We start from the raw sequence: 18,858 nt of genomic DNA on the forward strand, positions 1-18,858 counted from the left end.
ATGGGTGTCGTCACAGAGGCCGTGTCTACCCCTTTTATACAGTCTATAGATTTCCATTAGATAGATTTACATTAGATCCAGATAAACACAGTGGTTACAAGGGTCTTCCATTAGTTTACAAAGACACAGAGGCTGTCTGCTGTATTTGATGGTGCTTTTAGGCAGCCAGCCAGCTGTGTGTCCAGGTGTTGTACATTCTCTTGTGGCCACCTCTGTAACTTTGATTAACAGTGTTTGGGTCAGACACCACTTGCCTCTTTGATGATGCATGTAAGCAGTTCTAGCAAGTCTCTGAGTTCAGGCCGGACTCATTTTGTACTCAGACATTCAGCAGAACTGTTTTCTGTCTGTGGGATATGTTGAAGAGGAATTCTGGGTTGGAACATGGACTCATTTTCAACTTTGAATTATGTTGCACCAGAATTAAACGCTGACTTCAACTTGAAATCTACACTTGAGGAAATTTTACTTTTACAATAGCCTTACAGACGGATTAAAATTCCTCACATAAAATAAGGAATGGCTAAAATGAGCTTAGTTATGCTACTTAAGTTGTGTTAAATGCTCAAGGAAGCTGTTTCCATTTAACATCTAAATATACATACATATATGAAATAAACTTATATTTACTCAACTGAGCTTTATTTGTGCAAAGGAACTGTACTTAATTTAATATCCTGATTTTAAACCTAGTTCTGCAGAATTCTGATTCAATCTAATCTCAGATTAAATTAAGTCTTGTTGGTTCAAACCAGCCTGAGGCTTTTACTTAACTTTTTTCACTATGGCAAACCACACTCAAACAAAAAGATGTCTAATTTCTTCTCAGCCTATCTAGTATTTCTATAGGGATGAAAATAACATTTTAGATTTATGAGAACACCAAGAAGGTCTCAGAAAAGCAATAAAGAAGTTATTGGCTGGAGGTAATATCCCAACATGTGTGGTGACCTTGATTTATCTGGCTGGCCTCTGTATCACTGCATCACCGCACCTCTCCCTCCTCCCTCGGCCTCACCCATGCTGCAGTGAAATCTGTACACCCATTAAGAGCTATTGCTGTCTGTGATGCAGGAGAAGCAAGTGTTCTGCTGAATTTGCTTATCTGTCCACCTTTTCAAATGTAAAAGCAGTTTGGAATAAGCTGTCAGAGGAATATGGTCAAGATTTATTGTGGGACAGACAGGTGGACAGACAGACAGACAGACAGGGACGCAGAGTCCCCCCTGGGTTTCTCCGGCGGAGTCGGATCTTATTTCCTCTGCAGTCCCAGCACATCTTTCCTGCTGTTTATTTCTTTCTGTTTTGTTTTTCTCTTCCCTCTCTTCTCCTGTGTCACCAGTATCTGTGAATCCTTACCATCTTGATTTCACCCTTCAACCGCTCTGGAGCCTCAGGGGTTAAAAATAGACCTCATTAATGTTTCATTTTTTGATTGGTTTAATATTAATTTTAAAATAGTAACACATCAAATATTTATACACCCCAGTGCTGTCCATGTCTACTCCTCCTGCCCCCTCCTCCTCTGCCCCTGCACAGCTACTGTGGCAACCTGAAAATAGCACGTCTGTTTACCCATATTCCCCCTCTCTGCATGGTTTTCACAGGGCCATGATACCAGTACCCTGAAGTAAACTGATTGCTTTTTTTTTTAGGTAAAGCTTGGCCTTAATGTTCTATTTCAGTATCAGCTTTGTAAGGAAATATGTGCTAAAGTGCTCCTCAAGCCACAGTTATTGAACAGCAGGCTCCACCAGCATGCTCTCTGCAGGCAGCCGGTTTTCTGTATCACTGCTCATGGGAAAATAGGAGCTTGTTTCCTTGTACAAAGAAATCACAGGGATTACATTAATGATATGTTTCATTAAAAGCCTCACTGGGTTACCTGTTACTTTATCTCCTTATGTGAAGGTCTTACAGTTTGCAGTAATGGAATGTCTCCAAGGAGTCAAGCAAAGAGGTGGTTGGATCTTTGCAAGTGCTAACTCTTAAATTAAACTGTTAAATTTAGCGTTATATTTAGGTTTATTAAGTAGTAATGTCTTTATGCACTTGTGGCCACTTTATTAGGTACATCTGTTCATCTGCACATTAATGTAAATATCTAATAGTCAAATCACATGGCAGCAACTCAGTGGATTTAAATGGGCAGACCATTGATGCATCCATGCTGAACTACCTTTGCACTGGTTACCTTTATGCTAGTACAAAAATAATACTGACATTCCAATTGATGGACTTTCATTGTAGCATAAAAATAAAATAACATTATCTCAAACTGAAATGAATAGAACATGTAGAACTCTTACCCAGCAGGCGTATGACACAAAATTACATCAAAAACTTCTGTTTAGCCTTAGATCTGATTAACAGAGAAAAAAATTCAAGATGGATTAACAAATTACTTATTAGAGAATCCAAGTGAAATGAATGAGACTGGAATGAGTCTTGGAAAAACATTATAGAACAAATATATAACAGTATTTTTATACATAAGTTCAGTTTGAGTCTATGGGAGGCAGGCCTTTTGTAGCCCAAACCACCAGCCATCAGTTGCATTAAAGGGGTGATATTTTCCTTTATGTAAAATGGAATTATCCGTTTTAAAACATTTCCCTGTGGTCTACATAAACTGCTAATGCTATGCAAATTGAACAAATAAAAACTACAACTCTGCACAAAATATGCACAACCTCAGCAAAAAAGAGCCAAAAGATTAGAAAAATGAAACGGATTAACCCTTTAAGCACCAGTCACAATATTGCAACAAGCAACATAATTGAATGAAAGGGATCAAAACCGAATATTTAAAGGAGTGATATTTTGCTTTTTTTAAAAATGGAATTACGCATTTTAAAACATTTCCCTGTGGTCTACATAAACTGTAAATACTATGCTTGGGTCTGAATTCTTCATTAATTCAACTCCACAGGTCCATCTTCAACCCTATTTCTGAGTAATGACACCAGAAAGGTCGTTTGGAGCGCTGGCCCTTTAAATGCAAATGAGCCACTTCATGCCCCACCCCCTCCAGGTTGTTGGCTCTGCTGCTCTGTCCCGTTCAACCAACAACTGAACATTTTAGGTAATCGGCTCGAAGTTTGGACATATTTTCAGTATGGACTACAACCGCTGCTCCTGATAAACAATTATGTCGTACTCGGAGAAATGTTCGTCTTGACCTTATATCAGTGGTTCTTAACCTTGTTGGAGGTACTGAACCCCACCAGTTTCATATGCGCATTCACCGAACCCTTCTTTATTAAAAAATAAAATATGATTTTTTTCCAAATTGAAGACACAGGTATATGTTTTACTGGTGCACAAAATGAACCGTGCATTAACATCACTGTGTTCAAAGAACAAAACCAATACAGTGCATGAACTCACAACAAATGACATACCTTTTCACAAAGACATGACCTTTTTTAATACTACCACACTGAAATGGTTTTAATTTTTGTATTCCAATAATGAACTTACTGTATTTATGCTATTTATCATTTTTAACATTTTAACACACACCCATCACCTAATTTCCATCAGGCTACAATAATAATGAATATTTACTGCAAATCAGTGTGACTCCTGCTGTTGCCTTTGACAGACCAGTTCAGAAATGCGTGGCTTCACCTTGGTAAGTGCCACTCTCTTGCCATTTTCACAGCAAAGTCTGTTCCTTTTCTTCGTTTTTATGTCCAGCATCCTTATTACGGCACTAGCTCGGCTTTAGCGTAATACGATTTCTCCATCCGCGACGGTGCGTCGGTCGTCACATGATTGTAACTGACCAGTGCGGTGATCGAAAAATGTAAACAAACGCTACACATGGCTGCCTCCGTGGTTAACAGGAAGTAGCAAAAGTCATAACAACGATGTGGAAAATACTCAAATAATTCATCGTCAGACGAGTGGAAGAGATTATAAACACTTTCGGATGTGTTGTAGTGCTATAAGCAACAACAATACACCGCATATATTGGATGTCAATCAGAGAAAGAGTCTCCGAAGCCGTTTGTTTACATGCACGGACCTAGCCCGACACACACACCCGACTAATGAGTCGAGTGTGTGTCTTGACCTCCGCCGAACCCCTGAGACTGACTCACCGAACCCCTAGGGTTCGATCAAACCCAGGTTAAGAACCACTGCCTTATATGTGCAAATGTCGTGATGGAACTACTTACAGACGTAACAAATTAAGCAGGAATTAAAACTGTTGTAGAAATCCACTCGATTTTTGCCAAAATGAATATAAATATAGCTTTGCAGCACCTGGAGGGTTCAAATTCAAACTTTATGAACGATTAGGGTAAAAATACACAAATAAATGTACCGAAGACTAATAAAATGGGTTTAGCAAAATATGACCCCTTTAAAACTTAAAAACACTTCCACATTGACTTCATTTCGGGGCCGAGATCCTTGCACCTTGGCCAAGAGGGTTTAAAGAATATCAAACCGAGCATCAAAATAGGAATAAAGGTGATTTAAGTGACTGGCTGATGGTCCCAGATGGGCTGGGCTGGACTATTTCAGAAACTGCTGATCTACTGGGCTTTTCATGCACAACCATCTCTAGGGTTTAACAAACAATGGTCCAAAAAAGACAAAATATCCAGTGATTGGCAGTTCTCTGGGCAAAAATGCTGTGTTGATGCTAGAGGTCAGAGGAGAATGACATGAGTGACTTGAGCTGATAGAAAGGCAGCAGTAACTCAAATAACCATTGTTGACAACTGAGGAATGCACAAGAGCATCTGTGAATGCACAAAAACATGTCAGACCAAGCTTGATCTACAGTATTGTGCAAAAGTCTTAGTTGTATTTAGCTTTGGTGTTTTGCAGGGCTCTAATGGGTGTGTGTCTTTATTTAGTTCTTTTTTCAGGACTTAACAGCTCCTGCATTTAATGTGACCATTTGGATTCAGTAAATCTTCAACTCTCCAAGCCTCAACTGTCTTGATATGTTTTCTTAAATAATCTTGTGTTAGTTTATACACCTTCAGAATGTCCCAGTATATTAATACAAAGACTGAGAAAGGCATATGGGCACAGTCAGGGGACTATGAACATGTCTGATGAAAAAAAAACTTTAAAATAGATTTATTTTGTCATTTGTAGCTGATACATAACAGTTTGGGAGTCCTAAAACCAACTTTACTGTTTCTAAATGATGTCTACAAAAACAAGAGAGAAAGCCGATTGATTTAAATTTTTAAAGGGGTCATATTTTGCTAAAAACACCTTTATTAGTCTTCGGTACATTTATTTGTGTATTTGGACCCTAATAGTTCAAAAAGTTTGAATTTGAACCCTTCAGGTGCTGCACAGCTATCTTCATATTCATTTTGGCAAAAATCGAGTGGATTTCTACAACCTGTTTCAATTCCTGCTTCATTTGTTACGTTTTATGACTAGTTATGTCACCACATTTGCACATATAAGGTCAAGACTTCCGACGAACATTCCTCCGAGTACGACATAATTGTTTGTCAGCAGCAGTGGTTAGTAGTAAAAATGGAAAATATGTCCAAACTTCAAGCCGATTACCTAAAATGTTCAGTTGTTGGTTGTCTTAACGAACGCAAGTAGTTGAACGGGACAGAGCAGCACAGTCAACAACCTGGAGGGGGTGGGGCCTAAAGTGGCTCATGTGCATTTAAAGGGCCAGCGCTCAAAACCACCTTTCTCATGTCATTACTCAGAAATAGGTTTGAAGATGGACCTGTGGAGTTGAATTAATGAAGAATTTAGACCCAAGCATAGCATTTACAGTTTATGTAGACCACAGGGAAATGTTTGAAAATGCATAATTCCATTTAAAAAAGCAAAATATCACTCCTTTAAAAGACTGTATTTGATGTCCACATTTACATTTTTTGTCTCATACTTCACTTGCCCAAAAGAGTACTGGTTTATATCTCAACCTTAATGATTATAGGTTTTAATATTATTTAAACTTACTCACTCCAAGCATGATAATAGGACAATATCAAATCATTTGTGCTTGACAGATAATTTTGATTACCAGCCTCGAGGACTTCAGAATTTATCCTATGTAACCAGACTTCCATTTATATTGAGATCCCCAATCCTAGACCAATTAATTTTTTATCACCTAAATTGCAGGAGTTGCAGTCAACAATATACATGACACTATGGTAATGTTAATTTTGGCAACTTCAAGTGAAAACAGTAACTTCTGATATGCTAAAAAAAATGTGCCAATTTTTGATGTAGTTTTTTTTGCTCTACGTAACAGAGATGTTTTTCCACAAAGATTTCAGTGAAAATGGCTGAAATTGACAAATGTCTTTGTATGTCCTCAAAGGAGTAGAAATACCCATATGTGCCGTCATGCATTGCAGACAAAGAATCTCGACAGTCAACCCAAGAGAGTTGAAGATTTACTGTTACAAATGGAGGACACACTGCCTTTATCTGCAGAGATGGTTTAGATCTGACTTTTTCTTTTTCTTTTTTTGTGTGTGGGTATGAGTTTCAATACTGCACACATATTACCTCCATATTTCTCCTTAGAAATATAGATACATCTATTACAACCCTCAAAGACAACATAGCTGAAACCTTTGCACTGTACTGAAAATGGGCAAAAGCAGCAGCAAATCCCGTCACCGGCCACTTTATTAAGTACACCTATGACTAACAAGGTATTACTAATAAAGTGGCGGGTGAGTGTATGATCTCAAAAGGCATAAGATATGTATTAAACTTATTATGTACGGCTATATTTATACATTCAATTATAAAACATGTTCCTGTTTTACCTCCAGTAGTTCATCATCATAGTTCACTGTTAACAAGTGCATAATGAAGTATTAATCTCCATGAATAAACTAAAACCTTATTAATGTTTAACAAAGTAATTTTGTTAAATTCATGTCTTTGTATTTTTCATAGAAAACTTTTAAGGGTTTATAAATTCATAAAAATCTTGATAATCCAACGATAAATGTATTTAGAATGGAATAGAATGCCTTTATTGTCATTATACATATGTACAACGAAATTAATATAGACAACTCTCTTGTGGTGTGTAGTGCAAAACAGTTTAAAAGAAAAAAAAGTTTAAATATATATACAGAATTTAAAAAAAGCATGTCAACCAACTAAGAAATGATAGAGATTATTAGCAGATTGTTAGAACTTGTTTAGCTTTAACATGTGATGTTAATAAGCACCTTTTGAAGAACTTATAAGGGCATTAATATAAAGTGTAATGTGGTGAACACCTGAGTTACAAAACAGATTTTAAAAAATGACTGCTATAATAGATCTCACTAATGTTTTTTCAACACCCACATTTTCACAGCGTGGGTGATAAAATGTATTGGCTTTTCGTCTTTCAGAGGAGCTGTTACCTTCGATATTTATCTTATCCATCACTTTTCACTGTAATCATCCATCATTGTCAGTGCTGCCTTCCAAATATCATTAATGTTTCACCCTCTAACCCCACCGTGGAGAAACAAGCCCACAGTCACAATTAGACATGATACTTATTTAATTTCTAAGTTGCTTTGCGGAGGTCTTTACAGAGGTAGAGCTTAAGTGGTTCTGGAAGGAAAGTGTTTCTTGATTGTTCTTACTTTTTTGTGTCCAAGTCAGATCTGTGTAAATAAAATACTTCTGTGTACATTGATTTACTGACTCCTAAACATCATTTCTTCTCTTCTCCACCCCAAAAAGGAGTTTAGAGCCTTTGAGTTGCTAAGGAGTGGACTGGACCGATCCAAGTATCTGCTGGTGAAGGAGGCTAAAATCATCGCTATGACTTGTACACACGCTGCACTCAAACGTCATGACCTGGTGGAGCTCGGATTTAAGGTAGATTCTTCTATAATGGGTGTCGAACTCATTTTAGTTCAGGGGCCACATACAGATTAATACGATATAAAGTGGGCCGGACCAGTAAAATAATATAAATAATAGGATAAGAACTGATAAATAATGTCGACACCAAAGTTTTCTCTATGTTTTTGAGTGAAAAAAGTAAAACTCCGTAATGAAAATGTTTACATCTATGAACTGTATTGAACATAATGTGACCAAATATGAACAACCTGAAAATTCTTAAGAAAAATAAGTGCAATTTTAACAATATTATGCATTAATTTATCTTTTAAACAACTTACAGATCACAGTGGATCTACAAATACACACAACATTTAGCCACAGGCAGAATATTGGTAAAAGTCTACATACTTCTCTTAAGATATTTCAGGTTGTTAATATTTTTTAGGTTATTCACGTTTTTTGTAAAAGGCTAGCCTGTAAATGTAACCGTTTTTGTGTGATTTTACTTTTTTTTTACTCTAAAACAGACAAAAATGTGCAGTTTTCATTATTTATAGGTTATTCTGATAGTATTTTGCTGGTCTGACCCACTTCAGATTAAATTGACCTAAAATGAGTTTAACATCCTTGATTGTTAATATTTTCAGTGTCATTTTTTGCATTTCATAAATTCATCCCACGGGCTGGATTGGACCCTTTGGCGGGCCGCGTGTTTGACACCTGTGTTCTATAACTTACAGAAAACGTACAAAATTCACTACTAGTTACTGATCATGAATATTGTAATTTCTGATTTTCTTTGTTAGTACGACAACATCCTGATGGAAGAAGCTGCCCAGATTCTGGAGATTGAGACCTTCATCCCTCTGCTATTACAGGTAATCATTTCAAGAAGTCACTTATTTTTTAACTTATTAGATTTCTGATTTGTGATGGAGTCGAGTAAAAGAGAAGAAATCCTTGAAGAAAGCACAAAGAAAAAACTTCAGCACTTGCTAAGGTGTGATTTTGAGAAATATTACCCTGTCTAAAACCTCAGTGCCAGGCTGTCGTATATTCTGAAAACAACCCCAGTTTAATCTTTAACTCGAGGCCGTGTCATCTACTACCTGGCATTTCTTGTTAGGTTTGCTTTATGGGTTCCACACTGAGTAATGGTGCTTGTCTTGATAGTTGAGCCTAATTGTCCGAGATAGTGTTAATGGCTGTTTACAGATGAGACCATTAAGCACATCAGATGTTCCAACAACCTCATTAGAACTACTCTCTTTATTTCTCTTGATTCAGCGAACCATAGTCTTATCCCCAAATATACAGTGTATAAAAAGTGAAAAAAACAGACGTTAACCCTGTTGAAACCTTTTGGAATATGATTAGGAAAGCCTTGAGGACTAGGCTGCTTGATTTTTTTTTTTTTTTTTTTTTTGCACTATGAGTGACATAAAGCAAACACAGCAATATGAAAGACCGAAGAAAAGCCAAGACACAGGAAAACCATGACTGAAAATCAGAGTTATTCCACCAAAAATGGATTTCTGAACTCTTTCTTTTTTTATATGTTAGTATTGAGCTTAGAGATGTGCCAATCTATGGGATCTATTATCTTTTTACCTTAAATAGAATGCCATTGTCTGGTGACCTATGTTTATCTGTGAATCTGATCACAGCTCCACTCATCTCTGATCACATTCGCTCGATTCAATTCTATTTCTGTATGGGTATATTCAGTTTAGAATGGTACCAAGTAGTTATGTGTCTCTTGCCTGAATATCCATTAGCTTGGTGTTTACATCTCTGATAAGTAACTTTGGACACTAAACAAGTTAATTTTTTAATCAATCAATCAGTCAAATTTTATTTATATAGCGCCAAATCATAACAATAGTTATCTTATGACACTTTACATGTCAAAACCAGACTGTCAAAGCAATTTACAGAAACCCAAAAGAATCCTCCAGGAGTTTAAGTCAACTTCATTGATGTAAACAATGAGTTCAGCCTGTTAGCATTTAGCACACTAGCAGTTAGCAACAAACAATATAGAAACTATGCAAACAAATTAAAAAAACATCAGCTTCAACCATACTGTTATTTTAAACAGTATGGTTAAATTGGCCAAGAATTTTTATTAATTTTGTTGTTTGAACATGAAAAAGCTTATTTTTGTTGCACTTTGCAGCATCTGAAAACACTAATGTAATGCTCTAAATAAATAAATACATTTTTACTCTAAACATACACCTATAAAAGTTACCAAAAAAAACAGTGGTGTCTTAGTTTTACCACCACTGTACACTGTGATTTGTATTATTAAATCAGCTCTTGAAATATTAAGTTTGTCACATCATATGTGTCTGAGGTCAAGTTCTAAACAAGTGGTGCCAGGCACAACAAACCCCGCCCCTCGCACATATTAAAGCTTATTTTGGCATCAATCCAGCTGATGTCATCATGTCTATGCATGTGCAGATGTCAGCATGTCAATTGCCTCTATATATGTGCCAAGTTTGAAATAAATTGAGACAAAATTGATGTTTTTATAGACATTTGAAATTTCGCCCATTATAAGTAAATGGGAAAAGAAAGATTTAAAAAATTAATAAAAAATTGGAACTTAGACCTACTTTTCCCAAAATGTAATGACATCTATTGGGGTAACTGGCAATCTATAAACTCAATTTGATATGAATTAAACCAATAGTTTTGCTGCTAGAGTGTTAACAAACAAACTGAACCAAAAACAATTCCCCTTGCCTCCCCTTCAGAGGGGGAGGGGGGATAATAAGCTCCATGTAATTGGCAAAAACCAGCTACATATTGCAGACATCTGTGTATACTTTACTGGCCGTTCATACTTCACTGCCCTTATGACACTGTCTGCTTAAGATCTTATTCACATACACACCAACACATGATCAAGATATTAGATAAAACAAAATTCAATTAAGTTGGGAAACTTAATGTAGTGGCAGTCTGTTCGAATTATGTCATGTGCACATGAGATTACGCATGTGGACAGTAGACACTTTGCATTTTTTTTTTTTTTTTACAGATACTCCTACAGTTTAGCTCTGACATCCCATTGTTTCTAACACTGGCCAGTGAATTTTGCCTCTCAAACTGCCAACTCTTCTCCACCTGTCTATGTACAGAATCCAGAAGACGGCTACAGCAGACTGAAGAGGTGGATCATGATTGGAGACCACCACCAGTTGCCCCCTGTCATCAAGAACATGGCCTTTCAGAAGTACTCCAACATGGAGCAGTCCCTCTTCACCCGGTTTGTGCGTCTCGGGGTGCCCACCATTGATCTGGATGCGCAGGGTCGTGCACGTGCCAGGTCAGTCATTTAGGAACACAATCGACTCTAAATTTATTTGAAAAATGTATAAAAATCATATTAACATTGGGACTAAACATGTTGCTTTTCCTTGTGTACAGCCTCTGTAACTTGTACAACTGGCGTTACAAACACCTGGGGAACCTGCCCCATGTGCAGCAGCTGCCCGAGTTCCAGGTGCCAAACCCCGGCCTGACCTTTGACTTCCAGCTCATTAATGTGGAAGACTTCGATGGTGTTGGAGAGTCTGAGCCAAACCCTTACTTCTACCAGGTCAGTAGTATCCACCATAAACACAAATACACACAGCTACCTGCCCAAAAATAACACTGAACGTTATTATTCGACTGTATTATTAGTTATTATTAGACTTAAAGGAAAGCCAAAACTGAAGCTACATTTGAAAATATTTAAAAATGAAAAAGCATAAGCAGTGGTCTTAGAAAAATGAATAGAAATTACAACTAGAAGCACTCAGAGAGCGCAGACCTCCGCCAAGGCTGATCAGTGCCCCCCCCCGTGGGCCCCCCCACCCCCGATCACCACCAAAATTTAATAATTTCTTCCTTATCCCACTTCCAACAAACCCTGAAAATTTCATCCAAATCTGTCCATAACTTTTTGAGTTATGTTGCACACTAACAGACAGACAAACAAACAGACAGACAAACAAACAAACAAACAGACAGACAGACAAACAAACAAACAAACGAACAAACAGACAAACAAACAGACAGACAGACAAACAAACAAACAAACGAACAAACAGACAGACAAACAAACAGACAGACAAACAAACAAACCCTGGCAAAAACATAACCTCCTTGGCGGAGGTAATGAACAATGCAACACAAACTAGAACAAAATAGGATTAAGGGTACAATCGGGTTCATTCACTGTACCACTACAAATAAAGTGGCTTTTAAAAATAATTTAATAAAATATCAAATAATACATGTGATGCACTGATGATCTAAAATTACTTTGCTCAATATTCAGCCGTTCTAATGAACAATAGAAAAAAACACTTAAATTAACACTAGAACTAAAACTAGTCAATTCCCTGAAATAAAAACAAACCCTTTTATACATACATTTTACTGAAAACAAAAATCAAATTGAAATTGTAAAAACTACAACTCTGGTCAAAATATGCATAACCCCAGCAAAAAAAGAACCAAATGATTAGAGAAATCAAAGGGATTAACCCTTTAAGCACCAGTCACAATATTGCGACAAGCAACATAATTGAATGAAACAGATCAACATTCCATATTAAAAAACAGACAAAAACTACCAAAAGAGTAAAAATGAACACAAACAACTTCCTGAATATTTAAATCAGGGGTCTCAAACATGCGGCCCGGGGGCCAAATGCGGCCCGCCAAAGGTTCCAATGCGGCCCATGGGATGAATTTGCAAAGGGCAAAAATTCCACATTCAAGGCTGTGGAACTCATTTTAGTTCAGGTTCCACATACAGACCAATATGATCTACAGTAAAATAATAACAGCATAATATCTACAGAAAATAATGACTCTATATTCTCAGTTTAATGTGAAAAAAATATTACATCATGATTATAAATAATGACAACTTCAAATTTTTGTTTTTGTTTTAGTGCAAAAAATAACATTAAATTATGAAAATATTTACATTTACAAACTATCATTTAATGATAAAATGTGAATAATCTGAAATGTTTAAAGAAAATTAAGCACAATTTTAACAATTTTCTGCCTGTTACTAAGTGTTCAGTGTCTTTTTAGATCTGATCCGTAATGCACAAATATGATTAAGCTGAGGCATAATATTGTTAAAATTGCACTTTTTTTTTTTTTTTTTAAGAAATTTTTGTTTTTCAGGTTATTCACATCTTTTTTGTTTGGATAGTTTATAAGTAAGTATTTTCATAATTTAATGCTTTTTTTTTTTTTTTGCACTAAAATAAGACAAAAATTTGGAGTTGTAATTATTTATTATTTTACTGGTCCGGCCCACTGGAGATCAAATTGGGCTGAATGTGGCCCCTGACAGAAAATGAGTTTGAGACCCCTGATTTAAATTGTTAAAATGTTGTTTTAGGGTGAAAACTGGCAAAAAGCAAATTCAATACAAAACTACAATAAAAAATAATGTTGCTATTGACAAGGCAAATCAATGCAGAAAAAGCTATTTATCTACTTTTTTCCTCAATTTGGAGAATATTATACTGAGTATATAGTTTATTAACTCCAAATATTCATCATATTATGTGCAGGTGCTTACACAATGGCTTGCCAGCACAAGTAGTTCATGTTACAGTGCGGTGTTTAGGAGTTTCAAAGCACAGTTTATCCACCTCTATCCACTGTATAGATGCACACTGAGCTCCACTATATCAGAGGGTTTTATTCCTCCATAGTCTCCATTTCATATGAACTGTTTGTTGTGCTGCAGTTCATTCATTTTTAAATCTGAGTGGTTTAGCTACCAGTCCATATGATATATTCATAACCCTGCTTAGTGTGCACAGCCAACACCGGCCACCCAGCACAGACCAGTGGGTTTGTCCTTCACACCAGAACTCGGATAGTGTTTCATCATGACATTGCTGAGACACTCAAGACTGCGAGTGGGAGGGAGGCGGGGCTGATAGAGTGTGTATAAAACTGTTTACTTTGGAAGCCCACAGCACAAACGCCCCAGTGTTAGGGTGTGACAGGGGTACTGTTTTAATTAAATAAAGATAATAAAGTATTTAATTGCTTTTGACTATTGGGAATTTTGTCATTTGCTTTGTAGAAAAGCTAATTTGAAATAAAACACTTAGAGTAACTTATTTCTGTGTTTGAAAGTACATTATTTAAATGCTGAGTTGTTTTTAATAGGTTTGTGTTACAGTCTGTTTTTGTGCTGGTGCTGGTTAGCTCCATTTCTAAGCCAGTGATAGCAGAAGTGAAGCAATGTAGAACATGGGAGCAAGCATAACGATTTTTGTGGAAAAACTGACTTGAGTTTTCTGTGTTTATATGACTGCAGGAAATCAGTGTACAGACTATCATAGGTGTAGCAATTAGGCAAACCTTAATTTTATGGCCATATCACCCAGGCCTACACTCAAACATTCTGAACAGTAACTATTCAATATCATCATTTTAAAAAAATTTTGGATATCAATGAATAAACAAAAATATGTGCTCATTTGTGAACTTAAGAAGCTGTAATTTAAAGCAGAATCGTGATTAAACATACAGCGTTTCCTCAAATAAAATCCAGCAGTCGGTTACAAGCAAGGTCTTTAATAAAGCCAAGGTCAAGACTGACTCGAACAAATAAAAACCATCTTCAAATACAGGCTGGTTAGAAACATAATGTGGGTAAACATCTGGTGCCTGTCATATAATGTGCAGCCAGTTACGCACAATGTTCACTGCAACAACGTTGAAGGGGTCATATTTTGCTGTTTTAAATGGAATTTTGCATTTTAGAACATTTCCCTGTGGTCTACATAAACTGTAAATGCTATGCTTGGATCTGAATTCTTCATTAATTCAACTCCACAGCTCCATCTTAAACCCTATTTCTGAGTAATGACACCAGAAAGGTCATTTTGAGCGCTGGCCCTTTAAATGCAAACGAGCCACTTGATGCCCCACCCACTCCAGGTTGTTGACCGTGCTTTCTGTCCCATGTCTCCATACTCTGAGAAATGTTTGTCGGAAGTCTTGACCTTATATCCTCCGAGACCCAGCAATACATTTTTGTCCTCTGTAGTGGACAAGAGTTTCACAGCTGTATTAAAAAAATAATAATAAAAAATTGTTCACTCCAAAGGACATTTCATTAAATTAAAAAAAAAAAAAAAAATCTGAAAAACTTTGGCATCATACAGTTTCCAATCGAGGCACTTACGTAATGTAAAAAAACCCAAAACCTTTACTTCCTGGGTCTCAGGAGTATATGTGCAAATTTCGTGACGTAACTAGTTATAGACGTAACAAATTAAGAAGGAATTGAAACAGGTTGTAGAAATCCATTTGATTTTTGCCAAAATGAATATAAAAATAGCTTTGCAGCATCTGGAGGGTTCAAATTCAGACTTTTTATGTTTATGCATTTGGCAGATGCTTTTTTCCAAAGTGACTTTTTGAACTGTTATGGTCCAAATACACAAATAAATATACCAGAGACTAATAAAAGTGGGTTTAGCAAAATATGACCCCTTTAATACATTCAACAAAATAAACCAGCCGTTTTCAACACTTTTTTGATGGACATTTCTCTGAACTGGCATTGTCTCGTCTCGGTCACTGCAGGTGTGTGTCATACTTTTTATGTAATTTGCAGAAACTTTCTTGCACAACAGGAATACAACTTTTAAACAAAAATAGGTGGTTTCTATCCACTGAGACATGAGTTTTATTTTGAAATTGAAAAGAACACATGTTTATGACAACACTTCACAAAATCCCAAAAGGGAGTGTTGTGACTTTATTTGGGAAAGATAAAGTATAAGTAATTTGTGTTTGGTTTTATTATAATTTCATGATGCATATGCAGTTGTAGTTAATTTATTTCCGAGTAAAAGATACAATATATTTCATTTGTGATTTATGTTAAAAGTGGAGTTAAAATAAGCAATAGTGAATGCTAAGAAGATAATTACGTATCCCCTGAGGCTTCGCATTACCTGTGAAGCTTAGGAATTTTCACGGAAGTAAAGTCGTATGTGTGTTTTTAAGTTGCCGCAGTAAAAAGGAATACGCCTTTTTAAACCAAGAGTCTTTCTTTGTTATTTTTGGACGTGATTTGGATAATTACAACAGGGAGCGGGTCACAGGAAGGCTTGACACAAATTATGACCATTTCTATTTAACAAACAGAGGAAATCAGAAATAAAGGCCAGTTTCTAATACAATCTTCCTTCAGATAAAGGCCTGGAACCTCCTGCAGTTCAGCTAAATTAAGGCTGTGGTCATTATTTGAGAAAAAAACAGTATTTGATTTTTCTGATTCATTAAATTAATAACTAGTGGATAAAATCTACTTTATAAAACATGTATAGAGTTGACCAGATGTGGTTCTTTTGTATTCTGAGGAGCTGAGACTCTGGATTATATACAAGCTAAGCAGCCAATAAACATATCACAAATGTCCAGGCAGCATTCTCCACCACACTTGCCCGACACAGATGAAGCTTGTTATTGTTCTTAATTCCAGACCATGTGCACTTCTCGAGACTCCAGGTCACATGAACCTCAACTGCATTTGCCTGTTGCCATTTTCAGGCTCCTCGAGGGAAATGCCTGTATCACTTAATATGCCCGAGACACACACACACATATGCACATCCCTAGCAACCAAAAGGAATAAATTGGACACCAGAGAAGCGATTGTATCCAGTCCACACTGAATCCCTGTCACAGCTGAACACACAGTGCCACAACCTGTGCTTTTACGCTCAGGCCGGAACCGTAAACACAAACACACACTCGACAGAAAAAGACACTCCAAAGCCTTTTCCTGCTTTTTTGGCTCATTTCGCTAAAGTACCTTCTGCAGTGAGCCGCAGCCCATTGATACAACCTTTTACACCGTCAAATGGCTCATAAAGGTTAAGATGCGTATCTAAATCCACATCCTGTCTCTCGGCTGTTCTGCCTCCCAAGCTGAATTTTAAATTACACGAACGACGAGGTGGTTTAAGTGTAGATTTACAGCACCTTTCTATCTACACTCCGATGTACTTTTATCCTCTCCCCTCCTCTTTCTCTGTCCCTTTTTCTGTTCTTCCCTAGTCCTCATCTGGCCTCAGGCTATTGGCTCCGACTGCAAGTGGGTAGGGTCTGACCTTGTTGTCATGGTAACCAAGTTCTCGAGGGTGCAAGGGCATAAGATCACATTTATGTTAAACAGAACATGAGGTAGGCAAAGCTGGAAATGCCAGCCCAACGGCTCTGCTTACACATTAGCTCTCACCTCCGTGTTGGTGTTAGCGCGAGAGTCTTGCATATGCTCACACTCGGTGTCTTTATTTCCTTTGGAGAGACTGTGAAGATGTACATATATAGTCAGAACTGGAGATACAAAATGAAAGGATTTCCTCAACATGGTTTTTGTGAAATAGATGTTGAAAATAATGTTGCTGGCAGATGAGTAATCTTGTCTCTGATATGAAGACGGATCCTGTTCACACTGTGCTTTAACATCTATTCTTCATTCTTCACATTAAATTATCTCACTTTCCCCACTGTATATGCAAATACACTATGCACAGGCCTTATTTATTTATATTATTTTATTGGAGCTAAGTATCCGGGTTTTTAAAATGTTTGTATTCTTGTTTTAAACTCATTTTTGTTCTTGTTATTTGGTGTTTAAGATCAGTGCGTTTATTGGTGGAACCTTGAGTTATGGAGCACTTTTTTTTCATCATGGTTTCTAGTTGTTTATTTCAGAATGATGAAATGTTAAATGTTTGTGTGATTGAAAACTCACTGCAGGACAAATCTACCTACAAGTACAAATAAAGTAACCTGAAGCTGAACCTGAAGTAAACCACGAGAACTTAAAACAGGGAACCTTTTATTTTCCGCAGGCACTGTGGATACTACACAAGACGTCAAATTTAACAGCAGAAATGATCAGAAGAAGTGAAAGTATATTACTACAGTGATGTAGAGATAAAATCTGTACTGTTTGATATGCTTTAAAGAAAATAAGTAAATTACAAACTTATGTCGAAACACATTCCAATAAGACAGTTGTTACTGAAAACCTGTCAAGCACAATAGAAGCAAATACATACATACGATCTGCACTTTCATGCTGTTTTACTGGTGTTCAATAATGGACAGAATTGTAATTTTACCTCACAAATCTCAGGAGTTGCTTGTTGTCCAATACCATGCTATGTTAGTCATTGGCGTTATTGTTTGACTTTTGCTTTGCTAGTTGCTGGTTAGTTGGGATCTAACCAAAGGTGTGTGATCAATGTAACAGCTTCAGTTTTGTCAGACAGTAAGGAAAAGAGTAAAAACAAATGGTGCCAGGCACAACAAAACCCCACCCCTCATATGTATTGTAGCTTATTTTGGCATCAATCCAGTTGATGTCATCATGTCTATGCGTATGCTGATGTCAGCATATCAATTGCCTCTATATATGTGCCAAGTTTGGAGTAAATTGAAACAAAATTTATGAAATTTATGTTTTTATAGACATTTGAAATTTTGCCTGTTATATGTAATGACATCTGTTGTGGGTCACTGGCAATCTATAAACCCAATTTGGTATGAATTCAACCATTAGTTTTGCTACTACAGACATTTGAAATTTCACTCATTATAAATAAATGTTTGTTGTTTTTTTTTTATTTATAAAAGCTTTGAACTTTGGCCTACTTTTCCCAAAATGTAATCAGATCTATTCTGGGTCACTGGCAATCTGTAAACCCAATTTGATATGAATTCAACCAATTCTGTTCCAGTTCTGCTGCTAAAGTGTTAACAAACAAACAAACCAAACCAAAAACAACACCCCTTCCCTCCCCCTTTTTTTTTTTTTTTTTTTTTTTTTTTTTTTTGGAGGGGGGGTAAAGAAAAAAAGTACAGTATATTAATATTGATGTTCTGTTTTCTGGGTGCACTAAGCAATAGCTTACTGTTCACTGCTTAGCTTGTCTGCCAGTACTTTTGCAGACATCCCCCTTTATG

General features: G+C 36.6%; 1 protein-coding gene across 2 annotated transcripts in view; it reads left to right on the forward strand.

Annotated features, from left to right (window-relative positions):
- aqr (aquarius intron-binding spliceosomal factor) overlaps positions 1-18,858 on the forward strand; it is a 146,066-nt gene that overhangs the window by 89,691 nt on the left and 37,517 nt on the right. For both annotated transcript variants that reach the window (XM_030127148.1, XM_030127149.1), the window contains exons 28-31: positions 7,714-7,851; positions 8,628-8,699; positions 10,974-11,161; positions 11,263-11,434. In XM_030127148.1, the coding sequence (XP_029983008.1) occupies positions 7,714-7,851; positions 8,628-8,699; positions 10,974-11,161; positions 11,263-11,434 (570 nt within the window). The remainder of the gene's footprint in view (positions 1-7,713; positions 7,852-8,627; positions 8,700-10,973; positions 11,162-11,262; positions 11,435-18,858) is intronic.

Source organism: Sphaeramia orbicularis, chromosome 22 (genome assembly GCF_902148855.1).
Source record: "Sphaeramia orbicularis chromosome 22, fSphaOr1.1, whole genome shotgun sequence".
Classification (NCBI taxonomy): Eukaryota; Metazoa; Chordata; class Actinopteri; order Kurtiformes; family Apogonidae; genus Sphaeramia; species Sphaeramia orbicularis.